The sequence below is a fragment of the Vulpes lagopus genome, chromosome 11 (assembly GCF_018345385.1).
Source record: "Vulpes lagopus strain Blue_001 chromosome 11, ASM1834538v1, whole genome shotgun sequence".
NCBI classification, from domain to species: Eukaryota; Metazoa; Chordata; class Mammalia; order Carnivora; family Canidae; genus Vulpes; species Vulpes lagopus.
The window spans coordinates 6,378,748-6,404,118 of record NC_054834.1 but is presented as its reverse complement, the minus strand read 5'-3'; the positions used below and the strand labels follow the sequence as shown (position 1 = coordinate 6,404,118).

Below are 25,371 nucleotides of genomic sequence, written 5' to 3'. Positions count from 1 at the left end.
CCTACGGAACTTTTTTCAAACGCATCAGCACAAACTTGAAAACATTTCCCCTCCAGCCTGATAAGCACATGGCTCTGGGTGATATGAGAAGAATTAGGCCCTGTGTCTGCCCAGCTTCAGTTAGATTAGAGTTTATCTATTACAGTTAATCCTGAAACAACACTGCAGGGCTTGGGCGGGAGCGGCAGCAGGCCGTGGGGGTGCTGGGCCTCAGCCCTGCTTTGTGTTACCCTGGGGACACTTAACCTCTGCTTCCGGGCCATTTCTCTGCATTGTCTCCTAGGCTCTCAGTTCTACTCTCCTTGTTCTTTGATCTGCTGAGATTTCTAGTCACTTTGGGCTTTTGTTCTTTCCTGACGGAGTGGCACCTGCCTGCCTTTCCTCCTTTCCAAGTCCAGCCAACCCCAGGTGTCCATCTCTTCAACCATTCTTGGGCTGATGTCCCCAGCTGCTCATCTCCTTGTCCTGTTGATCCACGATGCCAAACCCAGGACAGTGGTGTCCGGTGAGTGCCACAGCTTCATGCTGTTTGCAGCTAGTGGGTGTCTCCAGACCCTCATGTGCTCAGCACGGCTGAGCCCTCTTTCCCTCTGCCCTGGACGGCCAGGTCCAGTCTTCTCCTTCCTGCCTGCTCCCTCCTCACTCTTAGTATCTGGACCACTTTTTACCTAACAGAGAAAACTTAGAACCATCAGACATCTTCTGTCTCAAGTCCTGCCTTCCCATTCACCTTACTGTGAAAGGGATGTTTATCAGTGACAGAGCTCCAGGCCATCAGTATTGGAAAACCCAACTTAATGTGTTTTTTTAATCTTAGAAGTCCAAATGGAGTCAGACTTCAGGGCTGGTTGATCCAGTAGCTCGGCAGTCTTGAGGATCCAGGATCATTTTGTCTCTCTGCTCTTCATTCAAATGTTGGCTTTCTCCTAGAGATAGTTCCCCTTGTGGTTATAGGAGGGCTGCCAGCAGCACTTGGGGTTACATGCTTCCTCATTCACTCTGAGTAGAAGGAGCTAGGCTTCCTGCAGCTCTCTCTGGAAAGTAGGAACCTCTTTTTTTTTTTTTTTTTTTTTTTTTGAAGACTCACCAGATGCCTCCTTAGGTCTTATTGGCAAAAATTATGTCACATGCCCACCCCTGGGTAAGAAGGGCCAAGATTTTGCCAATTGGCTTAGACTAATCAGGCCCACCCTGAAGCAGCTACCCCCCACACACACCTGGGCTGGAGATAGGAAGAAGAAAGGGGAGTGGACCTATCCCATCCGTTGTCCCTAGAAATTCCTGTGCATACTCTGAGTTACAAATTTTGTTGCGTCCTCAGACCTCACGCTGCCTCCCTAATGATTTCCTTTACCAGCTGCATTGTTAACTGCATTTCTACTGACTTTCTCATGAATATTTCCAAATGCTTTATTTTATTTTTTTAAGGATTTATTTATTTATTTTAGAGAGAGAAAGAGATAGAGCATGAGTGAGAGGGGTGAGGCAGAGGGAGAGGGAGAATCTTGAAGCAGACTCCCCACTGAGCACAGAGCCCCCCGATGCGGGTCTTGATCCCAGGACCCTGAGATCAGGATCTGAGCCGAAACCAAGTGTCGGATGCTCAACCAGCTGAGCCACCCAGGCACCTCCTCAAAATGCTTTAGTTCTTACTTTCTCTAGGACAGAACAACACATGATATTTTGTCAAGCTACCGTAGTCCTATTTTTTTCGTGTCTTTCAAAGGGAGGCTTCTTGAAAGAGATGTCCACAGGTCATTTCTCCCATTTTTCTTCCTCTCTCCAAGTCATTCTCAACCTACTGCAGCCAGGCCTCTTTCTTACTGAAATTCATCTTAAATAATAATTTTAAAAAATATATTTTTGTAATCATGTCAGTACATATACGTAGGATAAAACTCAAAAGCCCTAAAATGACAAAAGTTGTAAGTAGGTCTCCCTACTGCCCAATCCCTTAGCCTTCCCCATTTCAGAGCTGACCTACTTTTGAGCACTTGCTGGTGCCTCTGGCCCCTTAATATGAAGGCCCCTGTGACTCACTCAGATTCTCATGGTCTTTTGACACTTCCTTCTTTGATGACTTTTTCCTCTCGACCGTTGAAAACATGTCAGACCCTGGGTTTTCCTCTAACTATCTTCCCTTCTCTTCTGCCTCAAACACCCATTGTTCAGCATCTGTGACCACGTTCTCACTTCCCTTTTTATGTCAGCCTCACTGGAGTCTGACTCGGCTCTCACTGTTCCACCAAAACCTCGCCATTGAAAGGCACCAGGACCACCCATGTTGCCAAATTTGGTGGAAACCTCCCTTTTGAAGCATTTGACACTATTGGCCAGGTTCTCGCAGTGTTGCTAGGACATCCCAGGGTTTCTGCCTATCTCTGCTCACTTCTTCTCAGCCTCTTTCTTAAGTTTCTCTTCCGCCTACTTCTCGAAACCTTGTGTTTCCCGGGATACCTCTCGCCCTACCCGTTGTCCCGGGCTGCTCACCTGAGCCCACAGTCTTCATCAGTCGTTTGCTTAGGAATGTCTCAGATGGATTTGTCCAACCAGATCCTGCTCCGGCCCCAGGTCTGCACATCCGGAAGCCTGCCGCACTGCTCTCTACCAAGAGGTTCCATTTAGCACCCCTGCTCATCATAACCCACGCTGGACCTGCTGCTTTTCACCTGCCCCAATAGGTTGCTCAGGATTGGTGCTATTGCCGTCTGTATACATGGCCTGGGAGCCTGACATCCTCCCCACTCCTTTCCCACAATCCATGCTGGAAATTCTGTTTTCTTGATTTAGTCACTAAAACATAAATGGAACAGTACACTGTCCCAGACTCTAGACTTGCCTTTATGGCTTTAATGGTAAAAAAAAAATAACATACTCCTGTACTCATGGAATTGGCTGAGAAGCAGGACCATGTCTTCCAAGTCTGTCTTTTTCTTGCTTGACTTTGCTTCCTCATCACTTCCTCACTTCCTGTACTTACTCTCCTTTCCTTACCCTCCTCTAGGTCATTGTCTCTCCCTCTTGGGGGGCAGAGGAGAAGGCCTCAAGCAGAGAAGGTACTCCTCAGCCCCTGTTCGTGACATGTGGTCTTTGTTGGTGTGTGCAGGGCTCCTCTCTTGTATTTATTTTCTCATTCATTTTGATCTTCATCCTCATTCTCACCCTTCCAAAAACAGTTATTCTAATGGATTAAATGGTTGCCTTTTTGTTTTCATGTACTTATGAAAATATATGTTATTGTTTTTTTAAAATTACCCTTTACATTTGGTAAAATAATATTATATATATATATATATATATATATATATATATATATATTTTTTTTTTTGGTGCACAAGTTCTGTGAATTAAAACACATGCATCGATTTGTATAACCATTACCACAGTCAGGATTTACACCCTCACTCCAAAATATTCCTTTCTGTTGTTCCTTTGTTGTCACAGCCTCCCTCACCCTGAACCCCTGGCAACCACTGTGTAGTATACTTTTAATTTCAGTAATTGTATCATATTACAGTTTATATCTTGTTCTCTTTCTTATTTTTTCCACTCAGCTCTATGTTTTCAAGACATAAACAGAGTTAATCTGCTGCACAGTATCCCATGATGTGCATTTATTTAATGCTAACAACACACCTATGAACAAGATGCTATTGTTGCCTCTGTTTTGTAGATGAGGAAAATGAGGGTTAAGTAACTTACTCAAGTCACGGGGTATTGGGGCAGAATGGTCATGCAAGCCCTAGTATCTCTTGATTCTCTGAATGCCTTTCTTCTTTTGGATATCCAGCTAATCTTATCCATGTGCTCATATGTCATTTCAGTTACATGAAAAGTTTCTTGAGCTTTCTCTTCAGAAGTGATATCTCTTGGTAATTCCCGTTGCCCTTTATCTTGTTTTTTGTTACCTTCCATTCTCTGACATCAAATGTAGCTGTCTTATTTATATTAGTATGGCTATAGTGATGCCTCCTCCATACTTTGTTCTCACCAAATGGCAGTCGTTATTTAGTGAGGCAATCAGATGGTTCAGAAACTGTTGAGTAATCTTGTAATGCAATCCAGAATCTTGTAATGCAACCCAGTGGATGGGCTAGTGAAAATGTAGTGGAAGGAAATTATACGACAGAAAATTTCAAGGAAAACTTGCTGTGACTCAGCAACTGGCTGGAGTGGAAGGGTGAAGGACTGTCAGCCTCAGCTAGCCCTTTGATCTCAGAGGAAGTTTGTTGAACATGTGAATGACTCCCAGGATTTCAAGCTGAGTCACTGATAGAATTTGTGGAGCCACTGGCCTTTGCCCAGAGGTCAGAGCACAGCCTGTCAGGCAGGGTGGATGGTTGGCACCTAGCACAAAGCGTAATGTCAGAATGAGATGGCGAAAATTGGAAATGCCTAGTTGGCATTTCTTCTTAGGACTGGAGCTTGGAGGAAAGGGTGGCTCACAGCTCAAGGTGTTAGAGTTCTCAGCATACAGGTGGTCATAGAAACCTTAAGAATGAAGGGATCCCCCCTGGGTGGTGCAGCGGTTTAGCGCCTGCCTTTGGCCCAGGGCGCGATCCTGGAGACCTGGGATTGAATCCCATGTCGGGCTCCCGGTGCATGGAGTCTGCTTCTCCCTCTGCGTGTCTCTGCCTCTGTCTCTGTGTGTGTGTGTGTGTGTGTGTGTGTGTGTGTGTGTGTGTGACTATCATAAATAAATAAAAATTAAAAAAAAAAAGAATGAAGGGATCCCCCACCCCAAATACAGGGAAGAGAAAAAAACAGAGGGACAAGGATTGACCACTGGGAACTACATCCAAAGGGCAGGGTAAAGAAGGAAAGCAGTGAAGTGTGAAAAGAAAACTTCAGTAAGAGGTGGGAGAAGCCAAGAAAGGAGGGAAGGTCTGACAAGTTTTAAATATGGCTGAGGGCCAGGAGAGTGCAGCTGAGAAAAAGCCCTCGGATTTAGCGACAAAAAGGTGGTCTGTGATGGACAGTGTCATGGTAATGGAAACCAGGTGATAGCGAGGCCAGAAAGTGTGAGTGAAAGCAGCACTTACAAGTGCCTGGAGGTGTGAGGAGTTAGATGATGGGGGCCAGTAGACCAGGCAGTGAGGGGCAGAAGGTCCCCAAGATGGGGAGCAGAAGATTCTGGACGCCGTAGAGGGACCTCCCGGAAGGGAAATGGGAATGCACCAGAGTCCACCAGCTGTAGAATTCTAATCTGCCTGGAGCATCCTTTGGACGTTTGTATCTATTTTAAGTGTTTTTATTTTGGATAACAATGATATATATATCATTGTTATATATATTATATATCCACATGATTCAAAACTTTAAAGAATTTAGAAAAATAAAATTACCCTAAAAAGTTCCCTTCCCTCCCAGCCACTCTGTGTCTCTTGCTCCTAGGCAAACAGTGTTACTGGTTTGTTGGCTATCCTTTCAGAGATTCTAAACATATACAACATTTTTTTTTTCTCGCCAGCTGTCCCCTCCATTTTTTGCGCAAACTAATGCACAACTTACACTGATTTGTATCTTGTTTTTCTTACCCAACAATCTGTCTTGGAGATCAATCCCTTTTTTTTTAAGATTTTATTTATTTATTCATGAGAGACAGACAGAGAGAGAGAGAGAGAGAGGCAAAGACACAGGCAGAGGGAGAAGTAGGCTCCACGCAGGTTGCCCAACGTGAGACTAGAACCAGGGACCCCAGGATCATACCCTGGGCTGAAGGTGGCACTAAACCACTGAGCCACCCGGGCTGCCCAGATCAATCCCTTTAAATACATAAAGATTCTTTTCGATGGTGGTATAATACTCCATTTTAAGGGTCTACCATAACAGATAATCAACCCGCTAGTAACAATGTATATGTTATTTTCAATTTTTTGCTATTATGAGTAAGGTAGCAATAAACCCAAGTCATCTTATTGTGTATCTCTATAGGATATATTCTTAGAAATGGATTTCCTGAAGCACAGAGTATTTGCATAAGTATTTCTGAGTTGCTCTCCACAAGAGTTGCCCATTTTTCTCTCCCTCTTGCGATGTATGACTATACCTGTTTTTCACGCTCACCAAAGTGTTGTCAAACTTCTTGATCCTTGTAAACACTGGATGTTTACTGATTATTTGGAATTTCCTTTCCCCCTCCCAGAGTGGTGGTCCAGTACTTGCCCTCATGAGATTCCTCCAAAATGATTTTATTTTATTTTTACAGAGGGAGAGAGGGGGCCGTGTAGAGAGAGAAGGGGAGAGAGAGAGAGAGAGAGAGAGAGAATCTTAAGCAGGCTCCACATTCAGCACAGAGCCCGACGTGGGGCTCGACCCCATGACCCTGAGATCGACCTGAGCCTAAATCAAGGGTCAGATGCTTAACTGACTGAGCCACCCCCTTATGTTTTCTTTTACCCTTTTCCTCTCAAAACAGTTTTTTCTAAGTTGACAGAATGTGTTCTCTTAATCCTAACTTCCTTTGAATTCTATGATCAGATCTGGAGTTCCAGACACCAGCTTCTCTGAGTCCAAAAGGGGGAGCAAGCTCATCTGGTAACAATGATTTGACCCTGAATTAGTTTTTGAGTCACTTTGCCGTCCCTTATGTGTGTGTGTCCTTTTACTGCTGTCTTAAAACTGCTCCTGTTCCTTTACTTCTGGAGCATTTTCCCAAAGGTTTGAGATAGCAAAGCAAATAACTAAATATGGAGTTTTAGACATCCTGGCTTCTAGAAACTCATGGCCCTCCCCTTCTTGGCTCCTTTCTCTGTATTCTTCAGCCTTTTCATAACCCGTCTGTACCGTTCCCCTTTCTGCTCCTCTTTCTTGCCCTTTCCTCAGCCTTCTGCTGATTCTGACCCCCAGAGTTTTAGCCACCAGGATCTGTGGATTTTCCAGTTATCTTTCTATTGTTGATTTCTAGTATAATTCCATTTTGGTCTCAGAGCAGACATTGCATCACTTTTGTTCTTTTAAATTTTTGAAGTGTGTTTCGTGGTCCAGAACGTGGTCTGTCTTGCTGAATGTTCCATGTGAGCTTGAGAAGAATGTGTATTCTACTGTTGTGAAAATAGTCCATAGATGCCCGTGTTACCCAGTGGACTCATGGTGTTGTCGAGTTCAGCTGTGTTCTTACTGCTCTTAGCCTGCCGGATCTGTCTACTTTTGACAGAGGGGTGATAAAATTTCCAACTATGATACTGGATTCATCTTTTTCTCCTTGCACATCTATTGGGTCTTGCCTCACGTAGTTTGATGCTCTCGTTAGGCACATATATGTGAAGAGTTAATATTATTGGATCCCAATATTATGTAATGCCCTTCTTGAAATTACTGTAGTCACTTTTGTATTTTAGATTAATATTAACATGGTATATTTGTCTCCAGCAATTTACTTTTAATCTGTATGTGTCTTTATATTTTAGTGGATTTCTTGTAAACTGTATATCATTGGGTGTTGTTTTTTGATCCACTGAGACGGTCTTTGTCTTTTTAATTGATGCATTTTGACCATAAATGTTCAAAGTGATATAGTTGGATTCATATTTCTTGCTATTTTCTATTCGTTGCCCTTGTTCTTTGCTCCCATTTTTGTCTTCCACTCTTTTCCTGTTTTTTTTTTAAATATTTTATTTATTTATTCATGATAGACATAGAAAGAGAGGGGGCGGCAGAGACACAGGCAGAAGGAGAAGCAGGCTCCATGCCAGGACCCCGACACGGAACTCGATCCCAGGGCTCCAGGATCATGCCCTGGACCCAAGGCAGGCACCAAACCTCTGAGCCACCTAGGCATCCCCTTTTCCTGGCTTTAATTTGAGCATTTTATGATTCCATTTACTCTCCTCTCTTAGCATATTGGTTATACTTCTTTTTAACCTTTTGTTGTGGTTGCCCTAGAGTTTGTAATATATATTTACAGCTAATCAAAGTCCACTTTCAAATAACAACTATACCACTTCACAAGGTGTATTTTAACAAAATACTCCTATTTCTTCTCGTGCTTTGGGTCATTTATTTCACTTTTATGTAAGCATACATAAGCATATAAATTCATAAGATACATGTGTATAAACATGCATAATTAAATATTGTTGCTGTTACTATTTTGAACAAATTGTTATCAGTTAGATGAATTAGTAAGAAAAGGTTATAATTTTACCTTCACTTAATCCTTGTTGGTGCTCTTCCTTTCTTTATGTAGACCTGGATGTCTGCCTTTATTATTTTCTTTTTTTTTTTTAAATTTTTTTTTTTTTAATTTTTATTTATTTATGATAGTCACAGAGAGAGAGAGAGGCAGAGACACAGACGGAGGGAGAAGCAGGCTCCATGCACCGGGAGCCTGATGTGGGATTCGATCCCGGGTCTCCAAGATCGCGCCCTGGGCCAAAGGCAGGCGCCAAACCGCTGCGCCACCCAGGGATCCCCCTTTATTATTTTCTTGGTCTCTAAAGAACTTCTTTCAACACTTCTTGCAAGACAGTGTAATGGCAACAAATCCCCTTGATTTTTTTTCTTTTTTTTTGCCCAAGAACTCTATTTCCTCTTCACTTTTGAAGGATCACTCGACAGGGAACAGAAATCGAGGTTTGTAAGTTTGCCTCTCAACACCTTAAATAGTTCACTCTCCTCTCTCTGCTTGCATGGTTTCTGAGGGGAAGCAGCGTGGAATTCTTGTCTTTGTTTCTCTGTAGGCAAAGTGTTATCTCCTCTGGCTTCTTGTCCTGCTGGTGTCTCGCCTCCTGCAGCTGCCTGACAGCCCTTGCACAGTCTGTTGTGATTTCTTCAGTCTCTGTTCTCTTTCCTTTTCAGTTTTGGAGGTTACTATTGAGATATTCCTGAGCTCGGGGATGCTTTCCTCAGCTCAGTCCAGTCTACTCAGAAGCCCGTGAAAGCCCTTCTTCATTTCGATTAAACGTCTCTGATTTCTAGCTTTTTTTTTTTTTTTTTTTGGTTCTTTCTTAGGACTTCTGTGACTCCTGCCCATCTGTTCCTGCATACTGTCTGCTTCATCTGGTACAGTCCTTAGCATACTCATCATACTTGTTTTAAATTATCATCCTGGTGATTCCAACCCCTCTACCATGCCTGGTTCTGATGCTTACTCTTTCTCTTCAGACTGTGGTTCGTTCTTTCTTTCTTCCTGTCTTCTCTTCCTTTTCTTTCTTTCTTTGCCTTTTGGTATGTCTTCTCAAATTTTTCTTGATATCCACACAGGAGGGACTGTGTAAGAGGAACTGCTATAAAGCAGGCCTTTAGTGATGTGGTGAGGGAGGGTTGTGGGCGAGCATGCTACAGTCTGATGAGTAGGTCTATTCGTGAGTCTGTGCCTCTGAACTGTGAACTCTACAAATGTTGCTCAGTTTTGTTTTTTTGTTTTTGTTTGTTTTTGTTTTGTTTTGTTTTTGTTTTTTAGGTGGGAGAAGATAGCTTGAGTGGGCTAGAGGTGGGTATTTCCCTTCCCTGAAATCAGTCCGGCTCTGACAGTAATCCAGCAAGTTAGGCTCTGGGTGCTTTTCCCTGAGGACAGGCCCTGTTAAGAACAGAGTGCTCTGGCATGTTTCAAAAATGGTTCTCTTTCTCTCCTCTTCCTGGACGCACAAGGGAAAATGTTTCCAATATATATTGCGTGAACTTGATTAAAATTCCACAAAACTGAGGTAGTCCCCCTATGACTGGGTCCTCCTGGACTTTTTAACTCTCAGAATTGTCTGTACTCAGCCTCCAGCAATTCATCATTACAGTTCATGCCCTCCTTACCGTGGTACTGGTTCCTGTGGTGGTTTCCACTCATGGGTCTGTGCTCTTAGTCAGTTGTTATTCTCTGCATTTGCCTGTTTTTCCAATCTTGGGGATAGTGGTTTGACCTATATTTTAAGGATCCTAGAAGAAGTGTTGATTTTTCAGTCTGTTTAGCTTTTTCATTGTTGTTAGAATAGCATGGCAACTTTTCAGCTCCTTACATGTCAAATGGGAAACCAGAAGTCCTTATGTCTTTGATTTGCATTTTCCTTTCAGAACATGACTTAAACAGGCGTCATGTAATATGAAGAGGCTCAGGTATAATGGTCGAGTTATTTTCCTCAAAAAATAAAGTCCTTTTTTTAAAGAGGAACTCAGCTGTTAAGATATGAGTATTTGGGCCCTCTGTGACAGTTTTGCAAGGCAATGTTGTCTAAATCAAACTCTAAAGTGCTTGTTCATTCATTGTGACACTGTGCAAGCCAGGTCATATATACAAGTTTGTGTGTATCATTAAATTTTGAAATGAAGAAAGCAATTTGGCTTTATTCCAGATGATGGAGGTTTCTTAACCCCATGGCTCTTTGGAAGCTCATGGGAAGCTTAAATTCCTGCTTGTTTTCTGAAAAGTAGTATTTCCAAACGACATTTCCCAAAGTTCCCCTCTGTATGTGAAGTTGGCTAGTTACAGGCACTCTCAGGAGATTTGGAAGGCAGAAGAAAGACTATTTTCCACAGGGCCCAACTGTAGTCAAATGTGTTAGTCAGGGGTGAAGTGAGCCCAGATTGGTGTGTGGTTTAGCAATAGCAGCCAGTCAAGCTTCTCTGACTCAGTTTCTCCTGAACTGCAGGCTAAAGTAGACTACAGACACTTTCCAGACATCTTGGCTTCCAGGAAAGCTCTGAGAATCACTTGCTCCAGTACAACAGGGAGATGGTCAGTGATGGCTTCTCTGGCTTTAGCTCTCCAGTGGTTGCAATGGTTATATAAGCCTCTAAATTGCCTGTATTAAAATTCTATGCTTAGAACACTTAGAATGTTGTTGTTGTTGTTTTTAAGATTTATTTATTTATTTTAGAGAGAGGGAGGGAGCATGACAGGGAGGGGCAGAGGGAGAGGGAGAGAGAGAGTCTTAAGCAGACTCCACTCTGAGCGCAGACCCTGACATAGGGCTGGATCTCAGGACCCTGAGATCATGACCTGAGCCAAAATCAGGAGTCGGAGCCTTCACTGACTGTGCCACCTGGGCATCCTGGAATGTTTTCTTTTTTTTAATGACTTATTCTTCACTGTAACTGTGTGGGATTTAAAAAAAATGGAAGTGGGTCACCTGGGTGGCTCAGTCAGTTGAGTGTCCAACTCTTGATTTCAGCTCAGGTCATGATCTCGGGGTCCTGGGATCCAGTCCCTTGTGGTTCTGCATGGAGTCTCTTTGAGATGCTCCCTCTCCTTCTGCCCTTTCCCCAGCTCATGCCTATACTCTTTAAATAAGTAAATGAATAAATATTTAAAAAATAGAAGTAAATGGTGTTAACAACAGTAATATAAAGTCTTACATGTGAAATAGTGTATTACTTTAAAGTAGCTGTGATAGATAAAATATATATAACATAAAAGCCTTAAAATAACTCCTGAAGAGAAATTACAGCTTTAGCCAACAAATGAGGTAAAATGGAATCATAAGAAGTACTCTATTAACCTAAAAGAAAGCAGAAAAAAAGGGAGAGAACAGATTGGACAAATAGAAGACAAAGACAAACAAGATGTTGGATTGAAACCCAACCATACCAATAATTATAATGTAAATTATGTAAATACCTCACTGAAAAGCAAAACCTGTTAGGTTAAGACCTGACTACACGCTGCTTACAAGAAGCTCACTTTAGATATAAAAACACACAAAGGGTAAACGTAAAAGGTTGGGAAAAATGTACTATGCTTACCCTAATCAGCAGAAATGAGGAGTGGATTGTTAGAATCAGATAAAATAAATTTCAGGGCAAAGAATATTACCAGGAATAAAATTGTCCTTTCAGAGTGATGGAGGGATCAATTAATCAAGAAGACAACCAATTTAAACATTTGTGTACCTAATAATGGAACTTTAAAATATGAGTAAAAAATCGATAGAACTGAAACGAAAAATATCCAAATCGACAATTATATTTGGTACTTCCCAGTAATTGGTAGAATAAGTAGAAAATTGGTAAGGATATAGAAGACTTGAACATTATCAGCCAACTTCACCTTAAAGACTTGGGGAATGGAAAAAAAAAAGACTTGGGGAATGGTTCACCCAAAATCAGTAAAACAGACATTCAAGTCTGCCTAAAACATTTATTAGGATAGATCACATTCTGGATCATAAAGCATGTTTCAAAAATTTTTTGATGATTCAAATCATTTTATTTATTTATTTTATTCAAATAATTTAAAGGGTTTTTTTTCTTTCCTTTTTTTTTTTTTTTTTTTTTTTTGTTTTTTCATTTAAAGAATGTTTTCTGACTGTAGTGGAACTGAGTGAGAGACCCATAATGGAAAAATACCTGGAAAACTCCCCAACATTTGTAATCCAAATAACACATTTACAAATAATCCATTGACCAAAGAACTAACCAAAAGGAAGATTAGACTGAATGAAAATTAAAGTGTAACACTTCACAACTTGTGGGATGCAGGATTGTCATCACAGGGAAATTTATAGTACTAAATACTTATTTTTGAAAAGAAGAGTTTCAAATCAGGACCTAAACTCCTACTATCCAAGTGAAAAGAAGAAAGCATATTAAATCCAAAATAAGCAGAAAATCTGAAATAATAAAGGATAAGAACAGAAATCAGTATAATAGGAAACAAAAAAACATTTGGGAAAATCAGGAAAAGCAAAAACTGTTTTTTGAAGTCATTAGAATTGATAAACCTCTAACCTAGCTCTGGAAAAAGAAAAGCCCTCGGTTACCAAATCTCTTTCATCAGAAATGAAAGAGAGAACACTGCTACAGATTCCATAAATATTAAAAGGATATAAGAGAACCTTACGAATACCCTTATGGCTAGGAGTTCAACAGTTTAGATGGTAAAGGCTTATTACTTGAGTCAATTTAAGCTCTTTTAGAAGAAATGGAACTTGATAGCAGGCACATGGGTAGAAGAGGTCCAGGCAGCTGAGGAGGAAGAGAGCATGTGAATGAACAGGTTAACCCAGGTGCTCAGATTGCTACGAGGAACCTCCCCAGGCCCAGGGATGGGCAGTAGAAGGAGATGCTGGAGAGAGGCTTCTGAAGCCCACACTGATGGGATCTAGCCCACAGCTAAGCCACCTGATGACACTATGTTTCCTGTCTCCTTCCCATCCTCGTTCATCCTCTTCTACGTGGGGCCCTATGACACAGTGCTGAGCAGGCTGGCTCTAGGCTTGAGTAGAACTGTGCAGCATGCAAGAGAGCACTGTGGGTACCAGGCTGGCTTGAACAAGCTCAGTTTCCTTCAGAACACTGCCCAAGTTGCTCACGTGATTATGGATTTCCATCACCCAATGCAGTGCCATAAGGTTCCTCTCTATCACCAGCTCACCTACAAAAAAGGGTAACTGAGCTGCCTACATCTTAAACTTATCTTGGGTTTTAGGGGCACCTGGGTGGCTTAGTGTGTTGAGCATCTTGCCTTCAGCTCAGGTCATGAACCCAAAGCCCCAGGATGGAGTCCCACATGGGCCTCCCTCTGCCCCTCCCTGCCCCTTGTGAGTTCGGTCGTTCTCTCTCTCTCTCTCTCTCTCTCTCTCTCTCTCTCTCTGTCATAAATAAATAAATAAATAGATAAAATTTTTAGAAAAATCACCTTGGGTTTAGATGAAGGTCTTACAGAGTATTTAATTGAAAAATCATGATAAATATCACTAATATAACTGCTTTCACTTAATTTTCACCTTTCAAACACTTATTTTCAGCTGGAGAAAGTCTAATAAGTGGCCTATATTGACCATATTTTCCAAAATGAAGATTTATAATAAAGTTGGTGTATCAAGTGTCTTAATTTAAAAAGGAATAGATAGGCAACTTGCATGTTTATATATCCCTACTATGCCTTTTATATAAATTGCATCTGTTTTTAACTTAAAACCTTTCTACTGAGAGAAATTCTGCTGGATTGAAGAAGCAGGTGGCTATGATGTGAACTGCCTTTGGAGAGGGACATTTGTCAGGGAACTGAAGGAGTCTTCTGGGAGCTAAAGGCCACCACCTACTCTCTTGCTCGCTTGCTCGCTCTCTAAATTAATAGTCTTTTAAAAACAGTAACAACAACAAAAAACACTTACCTAAAAAGCATCATAAAATTACAAATAGTTGATCATGAAAATGCAAGCTCGAATAATCAGATTCATTTGTCAAATGTTCTGCTTACAAGTTTTGCAAACACTCAAGAGGCTGTAGCAAACAGATGAGCCTATAGGCCTGGGAGATTTGGTTGGGGCCACTGACATGCAGATTATCTCCACCTTTCTCAACAGCCATGGGACTATATAATAAAAATTGAAGTTCATAATTGTAACCCATCGGCATTGTCTAATCCAGTGAAAAGTAAACAACAACAACAAAAAAGATTTTCTGGAATATCTAGAAGATTCAGTTGTTCAGAACCAAAAGTGCCCCCTTCCTGGGTAAATGAAGAGTCTAGTGTATTTTTTTTCTTTCAAATCGATTAAATGACAAATAGTTGGAATTCTTAGGTGTTACTTCCTTAAAAGAGGAAAGTAGCATGTAATATGGGCAAATATGTATATGTATTTTTTCTCAGTTTTGTAGTAATTATAAGCAGGTAAAAAGAAGAGTGCAGGGGCAGAAACAGTACAGAAAGACCATAAAAGCATCCAGACTTTTCAATTGTGCTGCTAAAAATTTTGTATACTCCTCTTAGTTGCAAGTGATGCCAACAAAGAAAACAGTACATCTTCTTATGGTATCTATTTAACCTGAAAATTTCTGGGGGAAAATGTTATACAGTTTAACTGGTAATTAACATCAAACAATATGTTTATATTAAAACAAACACTGACATTTATGGACTAGCAAGTAATGTGTACAAATTTTAAAGATATACTGTGAGATTTAAATGTAGTTTTTGTAGTTGGCTGCTGTGGCTTATAGTCCCAGACCCATGAGAGTTTTAATTCTTTTATTGTAAAGAATAAAACTTCAGTGGGAAACTTTAAGAAGCATGTCTTAAGATATCAGATACTCCTTTAAAAAATAACCTTTATTAAGGTATACTTGATATATAATACACTGCATATATTCAAAATGCAGTTTGATAAGTTTTGATGTATGTATGCACCTGTGAATCCAGCCTAACAACCAAAATAGTGAGGTTATCCGTCACCTGCAGAAGCTTCTCCATTTTCCTTTGTACTCTCTCCTTTCATCTCTCTCACCTCCTGTCAACTAGGCAGGTGACCTCAAATCTGCCTTCTGTTGGGACGCCTGGGTGGCTCAGGGATTGAGCATCTGCCTTCGGCTCAGGGCATGATCCCGGGGTCCCGGGATAGAGTCCCGCATCGGGCTCCTCATGTGGAGCCTGCTCCTCCCTCTATCTCTGTCTCTGTCTCTCTCTCTCTCTCTCTGTGTCTCTCATGAATAAATAAAATCTTAAAAAAAGAAATCTGCCTTTTTTCATTATAGATTATTTTGCACTGTCCAGAATTTTATATAAATGGAATAATATAGTATGTGCTTTTTGTGGGAGTGTGTAAAATAAATAAACCTTGTTTAGAGCTGCCAGTACTTCCTTGGAAGGATTCAGACAGTGTTATGCTTCTACAAGCACAAATGGATCCCAGTTACCACGTGTACCTCAAAGAAATGAAGACACCTAGTGTCTTGGGCGAGCTATTGCAACCTAGATTCCCAGTCTGTTCTGCTTTTAGCCCATTGCGGGATGCTATGGTGGCAAACATCTACGCTCCTTAGTATCACGTGCTATTATGTGCAATAGCAAGCCGTGGTTTTAGCTCAGGCCACATCAGATGCCAGCCCCGCTCGGCCTACTCCTTCACAGTCTTTAAATTTGGCACATGTTCCCGAGGAGTAATCCTTACGAGCTCCAAACTTGGTGATTAAGGAAAATTGACCCATGGATGCGAATGTTCAAATGAATGTGTGGTGAGGGCCAGTGCTAAATGAAGAGTATGTCACGGGAGGCTGGCTAGTTCTCTTTAGCACTGTGTATTTCTTTTCTTCCTTTTGTCAGTTTATCATGGTAATGGAAGCCATGTTACTAGTTTATGTACAGCAAGTTGGATGATTTCCTGTTAGGCAAGAAAGAGGTCAGCAGCTGGCTCCATATAACATAGTCAGAGTTAACAATGATGGGAAACAAGTTTAATGCGAAGAAATGGATCATTTTATGGATGATGGGCTTGATGGTGAAGGTGGGGAAGGTGCAGGTGAAGCTGTTCAAAAACCTGGAATAATGGCTTTAGGTGGGTTTTTTATCACTGCCTTCTGTACTTCACTAATATCCAGAGGGGCTTCCACACGTCAGCGGTTAGGCATGAAAAGTTATTGCACCTGAAGAGGAGGGTTTGACTTTAGGAAAGTGTTTTAAACAATAGTGCAGTTATATATGTTAACACATATATTAACATATATAAACATATATGTAACCCTTTTATTATGTACAGAGATTGTTTTAAAATTTAAGCTTGTACATATGAATATTGTAAGCACAAATGGATTAATGATTGTGTGATTTTTAAAGATTTTAAGAGAACATAGTGTAACAACATTGGTCTTCCACATTTTATCCAATTATGTATATTATACCAAGAAAGACATATTTATGGGTCTTATTTCTTAAAAGAGCTGCTTCACATGTAAATGTCTATAGTTACTAGCTCATCCATTCAATGTGTAATTTAATATACTTTCTATGAATGATTCTGAGAGTTTTAAATGGATGATCTCATAGTTTTTCATGAAGAATGTCATTTACTTAAATGTGCTAGTAGCTTCTTATCTAGCCATAAGCCAAGGAACTTAGCAGTGATCTTAATGTTTTTGGATAAAGGACACCTATTTAAGGCATGTGTTCCATCTATTGGAGTTAGTACCATAAAAAAAAAAAAAGACAGTTCTTTAGTGGAATTAACAGTGATATATTTTATACAGGCATTATAAAAGGCAATGCTTTTATAAAATCAGTCATCCTAGAAATCATTACACATTATAAGAAAATTATGGACCAGTAACTCTCATGAGCATAAATGCAAACGTACTTAATGAGATTTTAGCAAATGGAATCAGTAAATAAAAAGGATAATATATTATGACCAAGTGAGGTTTATCCTAGGAATAAGTTATCACTAAATTGATAGAGTTTTAGAAGAAAAAAAATCTATGATTATATCAATAGAATCAGAAAAGGCATTTGATAAAATTAGACACTTATGGTTAAAAGAATCTCGGCAAAATATAAATATTCACATCTCGATAAAGGGTATCTAGAAAAAAATCTACAGTTAACACCATTTTTCATGTTAAAGACCCAATGTCTTCTCCCTAAGATTAGAAAGTAGGTAAGAGGGCAGCCCTGGTGGCGCAGCAGTTTAGCGCCGCCTGCAGCCAAGGGCGTGATCCTGGAGACCCTGGATCAAGTCCCACGTCAGGCTCTCTGCATGGAGCCTGCTTCTCCCTCTGCCTGTGTCTCTGCCTCTCTCTCTTTCTGCATCTCTATAAATAAATAAAATCTTAAAAAAAAAAAAAGAAAGAAAGAAAGTAGGCACGAATGTCTGCTGTCACTAATCCAAGTCAAAATGATAGTGGAAGACCTACCCAGTGCAGTAAGACAAGAAAGGTGAATGAACTGCAGATTGAGAAGGAGAAGTGAAACCATCTCTATTTAGGTCTGACTTATGGTCTATGTAGAAAATCTGAGAGAATCTCAAAAACAAAAGTCAACTGCTAGAAGTAATGAGTTCAGCAAGTTTATGAGGTCCAGATCAATATGCAAAAATCAATTATCTATTTGCAACAAATAATTAGAAGTAGAAACTAAAAAAAGAATACTATTTACAATAGCACTGAAATCATAAGGTACTTAGATATAAATTTAACAAAATATGTTCAAGATTCATACACTGACAGTGATAAAATGAAAGAAATCAAAGAAGACCTAAATGGGATATATACCATGTTCATGAATATGGATTCACTCTTCCAGGATGTTTTTTCCCAAACAAATCTATAGATTCAATGTAATCCCATTCAGAATCCTGACAGATTTTTTTTCTTTGGTAGAAATTGAAAAGGTGATTCTAAAACTTTTCTATCAAGGCAGGAGAACTAGAGTTTTGGAAAAGAAAAAAGTTGGAAAGTTGACAGTAACTGATTTTAAACTTGCTATAAAACTATAACAATTGAGACAATATCTACCAAAAAGGTACAAAAGCATTTCAGTGGAAAAAGGATAGTTTTTCTCAATAAATTTTTGTTGGAATAATTGAATATCATATTCAAAGAGGGGGGAAAAAATCCGTTCATTGCTTCCAGAGCAGACGGCACATGAGCTGGTGTAAGTCTAAATAGTATTTACATACAAGCCTGGCATACGTCTGTCTCATTGTAGGCAGTTGATACAGCCTGTGGAAATTGAAAGGCTGCCTCTCTACCTAAAAAAAATTTTTTTAAGAACTCTTGATTCCTACCTTACATCATGTATAAAAATTAAATCAGAACATAAAGTAACTAAAACTATACACCTTAGACTATAAAGGATAAGGAAAAAATCTTTGTGCCCTTGTGTTAGCCAGAAGAATGATACATTAACTTTTTTTTTTGATAAGTTGTACTTCATCAAAATTAAGATATTCATTCAAAAGACATTTTTTTAAAGATTTTATTTATTTATTTATTCATGAGAGACACGGGGGGGTGGGGTGCAGAGACACAGGCAGAGGGAGAAGCAGGCTCCATGCAGGGAGCCCGATATGGGGACTCTCTCCTAGGTCTCCAGGATCAGGCCCCAGGCTGAAGGTGGCGCTAAACTGCTGAGCCTCCCGGGCTGCCCCTCAAAGGACATTCTTAAGAAAATGAAAAGACATGCTGCAGACTGGAAACTGTAGTTAACTAAGAACTGTGTTTACACAAAAACTAGTCCATGACTGACTATAGCAGCTTTATTCATACTGGAATGAATTATGAATTCATTCGAACTGGGAGCACCAGAAATGTTCTTCATTTGCCAAATGGATAAACAAACCAGTATATGCATATAATGGACTCCTACTACTCAGTAATAAAAAGAAAAGTAAGTGGCGGCCTGGGTGGCTCAGTGGTTTAGCACCACCTTCAGCCCAGGGCCTGATCCTGGAGACCCGGGATCGAGTCTCCATATTGGGCTCCCTGCATGGAGCCTGCTTCTCCCTTTGCCTGTGTCTCTGCCTCTCTCTCTCCCTCTCTCTCTCTCTCTGTCTCTTATGAATAAATAAATAAATAAAATCTTTAAAAAAAAAAGTATTGATACATGTAACAACATAGATTTAAAAAATTTGTTGTGCTAAAGTCAAGCCAGACTCAAAAGACTACATATCATATGACTTCATTTCTATGACTTTCTGGAAAAGACAAAACTATTGAGACAGTAAGCAAATAGTGATTCCCTGGAGTGGGAGTAGGGATTGGCTACAAAGGAGCATAGATAATTTTGGAGAAGGGTGATGGGGCTGTTTTGTATCTTGATTTGTGGTAGTAATATGGCTGTGTGTTGATCAAAACTCACAGAAATGTACAAATGGGTGGATTTTATTAAATGTAAAAAATAACCAATAGGATAAGGAAGGGCATCTTATGAAGATGTCCAAGTCTTGAAAGCTTTGAAGGTGTCCAGGTGGGCAGTAGGGAGGAGCTCAAGGGACACAAGATTTGCAAAGACTTAAAGATAGAAAACATACAGAGTTTTACAAACTTTCCAGTTTGGAAAGTCCAAAGTCTAAAGATACACAGTGGGAGAGGTGACCAGAAAAAGTAGACTGGAGCCAACATTGGAAGGCCTCGATGTTTAGTAAAGAAGTCTTTGGTAAAGACTTTCATATTTAATTAGAAGACTTATATTGTTGCATGTTTTATGATCATGTCCACTATTTCTAAGCCCTGCAGGTATCTGCCCCCCTTGAAGCCTTTGAAAGAATGCCTTCTGTCCCATTTGCCCCCAGATAACTATGTGTCTCATCTTCTCATTTTATTCTGGTCTTTGTTCAAAGCTGCCTCCTCAGAGAGGCCTTCCCTCACCACCCTTTCAAAGGCAAGGCACCTCCTCCCATAATCTCCCTCTATGCCCTTTACCCTACTCCACGCATCCTGGTAATGCTCACTATCTCTTGATATTTATTCATGTGTTGAGTTGTTTACTCTCTTCCTTCTTTAAAATCTCTAAGAGCAGGGTCTGTCCACAATACGTCCTTGGATCCTGACATTTTTTGGAGTAAGTCATATATACAAAGGCCCTAAAGTGCAAATGACCATGACCTGCTAAAAGAGTAGGAAGGCAGCCAGTATGATGAGAGGGAGAGCGGTAGGTGATGAACTAAAGGAGATTGGCAGGGGCCAGATTACAAAGGCCCTTGTAGACCACAGCAAGTGGTTTGGTTTTTATTCTGAGTATAATAGGTAGCCTCCAGAGAGTTGTAAACTGGGAAGTGGATGGGGAGGGGCAGATAATAATACCTGGTTATGTTTATTCTAACGATAATTCTTGCTGCTCTATGAGGAATAGAACAGGACAAAAAGTAAAGCAGGGAAGCCAGTTACAAAGGCCACTGGAACAGTCCAGGTGATGAGATTGTGACTTGGATTGGGGGGCAGCAGTGAAGATGGACAGCAGTAGATTGAAGGCTTATGAATGTTGATGAATTGAATATCAAATATTGGACGGAGAAAAAAAGGCAAAGATAACTCCCAAGTTTAAGGACCTGAGCAACTGAGTCGGTGGTGGTGGCATTTAGAGATGGGAAAGTCTGAGGGAAATATAACTTGGATGAGGGGCTGGGGTAGAGAATGAAAATTTTTTTTATGTTTTTGTTCCATGAACACCAAGGGGCAGAGAGGCCTTTTTTTTCCATCTTAAAGTATTTTTTAATTGAGTTATGATTGACATAAAATAATATATTAATTTTCAGGTGTACAGCATAATTTTTTTTTTAAAGAACTTCAACTTCGGTATTTTTCTCTCTTTTGTTGGTGTCTTAGTTGGGCTACTATGATACAGCAGATAAAGTACCACAAACCAGATGCCTTATAAAAGAATAGAAATTTATTTCTTACAGTTCTGGAGGGTACAAGTCTGAGATCAGGCTGCTTGGTCAGGTTCTGATGAGGGCTCTCTTCCAGGCTTGCTGAGACCTGGGCAGAGAGCAGGGGGTGGGAGAGGCTCGTACAAGGACACTAATCCCATTCATGACAGCTCCTACCTCATGACCACATCTAATCTAAATTACCTCTCTAAGGTCCCATCTCCTAATACCATCGTAATTGGGGGCTAGGGTTTCATGACACGAATTTTGGAAGGAGACAGTCAATAACAGTTGAGAAAATGAAGGGCTTTTCATTAAGGGGAGGGAGTAAGGGGAGGGACTTAGTTTTTATCTTAAGCAACTGCTCTGGCAGACCTGTGGATGATGGAAAGGTTTAAAATTAGGAGTGAGACCAGTGGGTGAATGAGGCAAAGAAATCCTGGGCCAACACTAGAGCAGTGAACACAGGAAGGAGTAGAATCAGTGGGACATGGTGACGCAGATCTCACAGGTGGCGGGAAAGGGTGAATCTGAGGTGATACTCCCATTCCTGCCCAGAGACATCCAAGCAGAACTGGGTTTGCGGGATGCGTAGAAGTAATTTTATCAGTTTGAATGAATTGAGTGGCTCTATGACTTTGAGAATAAACTTGATTTTTCACTCAGTACTTGCACACAGCCCCCAGCAGCATATCTGAGTAATATGGTCAGCTACCACAGGAGAGTGGGAGTGAAGTTGGCTGGAACTCAGAAAGCTGTAGTGGGGAGTCTGAATAAGGGGACAGCCCATGGTTTGCCTTGTGTCCTGTGTGCCAGTGTCTCATGAAGCAGCTGTGGCCTCTCAATGACCCCTAGCTGTATCAGATTGCATGTCCACTGGAGGAAGGATTCAGGGAGTACCAGGTATAGCTTAATGAGGAAAAATCTCTCATCTTTGGAGAGGTGGCATGGAAATGGGGAGCCAAATGTAAGGAGCCTTTTCTATGGATGACACAGTCAGAGCTCCTGTGGAAGCATGTTTTGGGTGGAGCTGACTTCTCCCTGAGCTCTCATATAAGGGACTGTCTTACCCCAGACTCATATGCTACAGCTTCTTGTGGGTTCTGGGTTGGCTTCTTTCCTCATCTGGACCCTGACTGGTCCTGCTGACATGACTTTGTTTTGCTGTTCTCTGCTCGATGCATTTACTATTTTTATTTTATTTTATTTTTTTATTTTATTTTATTTATTTATTTTGTTTTTTTATTTATTTTGTTTTTTTATTTATTTTATTTTATTTTATTTTATTTTATTTTATTTTATTTTATTTATTTTATTTATTTTATTTTATTTTATTTTATTTTATTTTATTTTATTTTTTTATTATTTTATTTTATTTTATTTTATTTTATTTTATTTTATTTTATTTTTTTTATTTTATTTATTTTATTTTATTTTATTTTATTTTATTTTATTTTATTTTATTTTATTTTATTTTATTTTATTTTATTTTATTATTTTATATTTTTGCATTTACTATTTTTAAATCCTACCTTGGTCCCTTGTGTTTCAGCCTGAGAGGAAGTTCGGAGTGGTGGTGGTTGGCGTTGGCAGAGCTGGCTCTGTGCGGATCAGGGACTTGCGGAATCCACATGCTTCCTCAGCATTCCTGAACCTGATTGGCTTCGTGTCCAGGTGGCTGGCATTTGCTTTGTGCCTTGTAGTTCATGGCAAGACCAGTGAGATGAATTAGGGGTTGGGACACAGAGATTCTCCAGACCCCAAAGAGAGAGCACCAGCTCTCTCATTCCAGAGAACTGTACTCAGGGACAGCCCCAGAAGGTCTCAAGTTTAGATGGGTCTGGGAGGTGGAGTGCTGGACCTGCAGCTGCAATGTACAGCAAGTCAGTCTCAAGGGGACTACGAAGACAAAGGCAGGGAAGATGAGAGCAGGGCCTGATGGTTACAGAAGGGGCACAGTGAACACTTGGTGGGTTGGCCTGAAGGAAGAAGGCTTTCAGTGTGTGCCACTTAATTGTTGTGTCAGTTATCATAATAGCCATCCACGCAGTGGCCCCGGGCTTTAGAAGCCTTATCAGCTATTTGACTTATATACTGTTATCAACCCCACTTTACACATAAAGAAACTGAGCCACAGAGAGGTTAAGTAATTTGCATAGAGCTTAAGACCTGCGCAGGAACACAGGTTTGATTCCAAAGCCCATTGTCTAAGCAGCATGTATTCTTTTCCCCTTGATAATTTTGAGCCTTACTTTTACCTCCTCTAACTTCATTTCCTATAACTCAAACAAAACCACATTTCCTATTGTGTTTCTTCTTCCCTGACCCACACTCACTCAGCATCTTCCTCCACCACTTCTTACATGCACCGCCCACTAAACTAATACTATATAATGTCATGTATGAGTATTAATTGTGAACAAGATGTGGGCACTGTGTTGGTGAGGAGGGGGTTGGGGAGCAGCTTAGGCACCTCTCTCTGCTTTTTAGTGCTTTAGAGAAATCCAAGTATAAATAACTATTGTGATGGTCCATGTAGACCATCTGGGGCACTAGAGAGACCCAAAAGTGGTAGGAATCTGCCCTTGGTCAATCTTATCCCCTCAGTAAGATTTTAGGGGGGTTGCACATAAATGAGAGAGCAAAATTACTAGCCAGCACTGTAACTCCCATTGCACCCATACTTGAAGCTGTCTCATATACCCTGTTCCTCGTGACCTACGTGCTAAGTCCTACCGTCTCCCCAAGAAGCCTAACTTGAAATCCTAAATTAGATGAACCTTGCCTTCATTGAATTACCCACCTATACCCTCAAGCACATTTCTCAGGTTAGTCTTGTATTGTTACTATATATATGCACGTATCTTCCTTCTTCTCTGAGACTGTGAGTGAAGTCTGGTAGTCATGGTGTTTGGCCAAATGCTTGGGTCTGGCTGTGATCCTAGAGACCACTTCTCATGAGACCAAAAGAGATCAGTTGTTTTTATTTTAGAGGTGGAGTAATTCAGACTGTCATGTCATCTGGCCTGTTAACAGTAGTGTTGGCACTCGATGCCAGGTCTCTTAACTTAAACCCTGAGGCTGTTTTCCTCACTCTGTGGTGGAAAATGCCCTGGAAGTGGGAGGGAGGAAATAAATTTCTTCATTTCCAAAAGCTAGTTATGAGGACATTGTTGGGAAGAGAGGAGACGGATGGTGCTCATTTATTTGGTATTCTATGTACTTTTGAATTGCATTTCTATTACTCTCAAATAGACGAGAGCTTGGGAACATTGATGAAGTCCAGCAGATTTCTTTGGAAGATGCTCTTTCCAGCCAGGAGGTTGAGGTTGCTTATATCTGCAGTGAAAGTTCCAGCCATGCGGACTATATCAGGTAGGTTTTCAGTGTTGGTAGTCCTTACCTTGCACACTGGGCAGGAATATAAAAATGACTGGGGGCAAGCTGAAATCTCTCAAAGGAATCTTAATAACTGAAGGAAAAAGTTGCAGGAGGCCATTACCTTTAAAAATTGTCAAAATGCTAAAAATTCTTACCATTCATTTTAAATGTGTAAGGAAATGAAAACCATGTAAAACTAATATTTACTTAGTACACTGTAACTTAAAACAATACAAAGAATTAAAGTTGTTTTCTTTATAAAAATGTTATTGACAGTAATTTGAATAGTGCTTGTCTTTTGTCATAATAGGATATGTAGCCAACATCTTTGCGTGCTTTGGCAAATTGTCACAATCCTTTCTAAGTTTGAATCAGCTTCCAACATTTTATCCCTTGTGCTTTTAATATTGTTAAATATCTCTGAGAGTTCCCTTAACATGAAGTGTTTTTGCCATGAGAATAAGTGAGGAAAGAAAGTAGTGGTGGCATCGAAGAGGGGAGATGACATTATAGAGCAAGAGAAGTGATATGTCCCTCCTCTCCACTTTCAAATGCAAAGCCTTAGAGCCCTTCAAGCATTTGGTGGGACTGAGCCTGGAAGGAGGAGCCCCACATGGAACCAGCAGCTAACCAGGCAGTTCCAGCCACTTCCCTGAATCTCACTTCCCTTCTAGGTCCTTGCATTAAATTGCAGGTGCCAGCATGCTGTTCCCTGGAAGTAAGCTGCTCCCTCCTTGTCACTTCAACTCTAGTGTGGAAAGAAACACCTTTTCTTGGTTCCCTTCACCCTTCTTTGGTACCAGAGTATATTTCCTTAAAAAGGTGATTTTGTTATTCTCATCTTATAAATGTTTGTATTTAGGAGTATCTGGAGAATAAAATCCAAACTTCTGAACATAGCATTCTACATTCTTCACAGCCAGGCTCTCAGCTACTTGTATGACTTTGTTTCCCTCTGCTCCCTGTAGTCTACTCCCCT

At 40.5% G+C, this 25,371-nt stretch overlaps 1 protein-coding gene across 5 annotated transcripts in view; it reads left to right on the top strand.

Annotated features, from left to right (window-relative positions):
• The window catches only part of LOC121471481 (biliverdin reductase A-like), a 55,765-nt gene that overhangs the window by 29,546 nt on the left and 848 nt on the right, over nt 1–25,371 (top strand). For 2 of the 5 annotated variants that reach the window (XM_041722291.1, XM_041722288.1), the window contains exons 3-5: nt 9,404–9,433; nt 22,564–22,685; nt 24,267–24,386. In XM_041722291.1, coding sequence (XP_041578225.1) covers nt 9,404–9,433; nt 22,564–22,685; nt 24,267–24,386 — 272 coding nt within the window. Of the gene's footprint in view, nt 1–3,004; nt 3,057–9,403; nt 9,434–22,563; nt 22,686–24,266; nt 24,387–25,371 lie in introns of all 5 variants that reach the window. The other 3 variants (XM_041722290.1, XM_041722289.1, XM_041722287.1) reach the window with 2 other exon arrangements.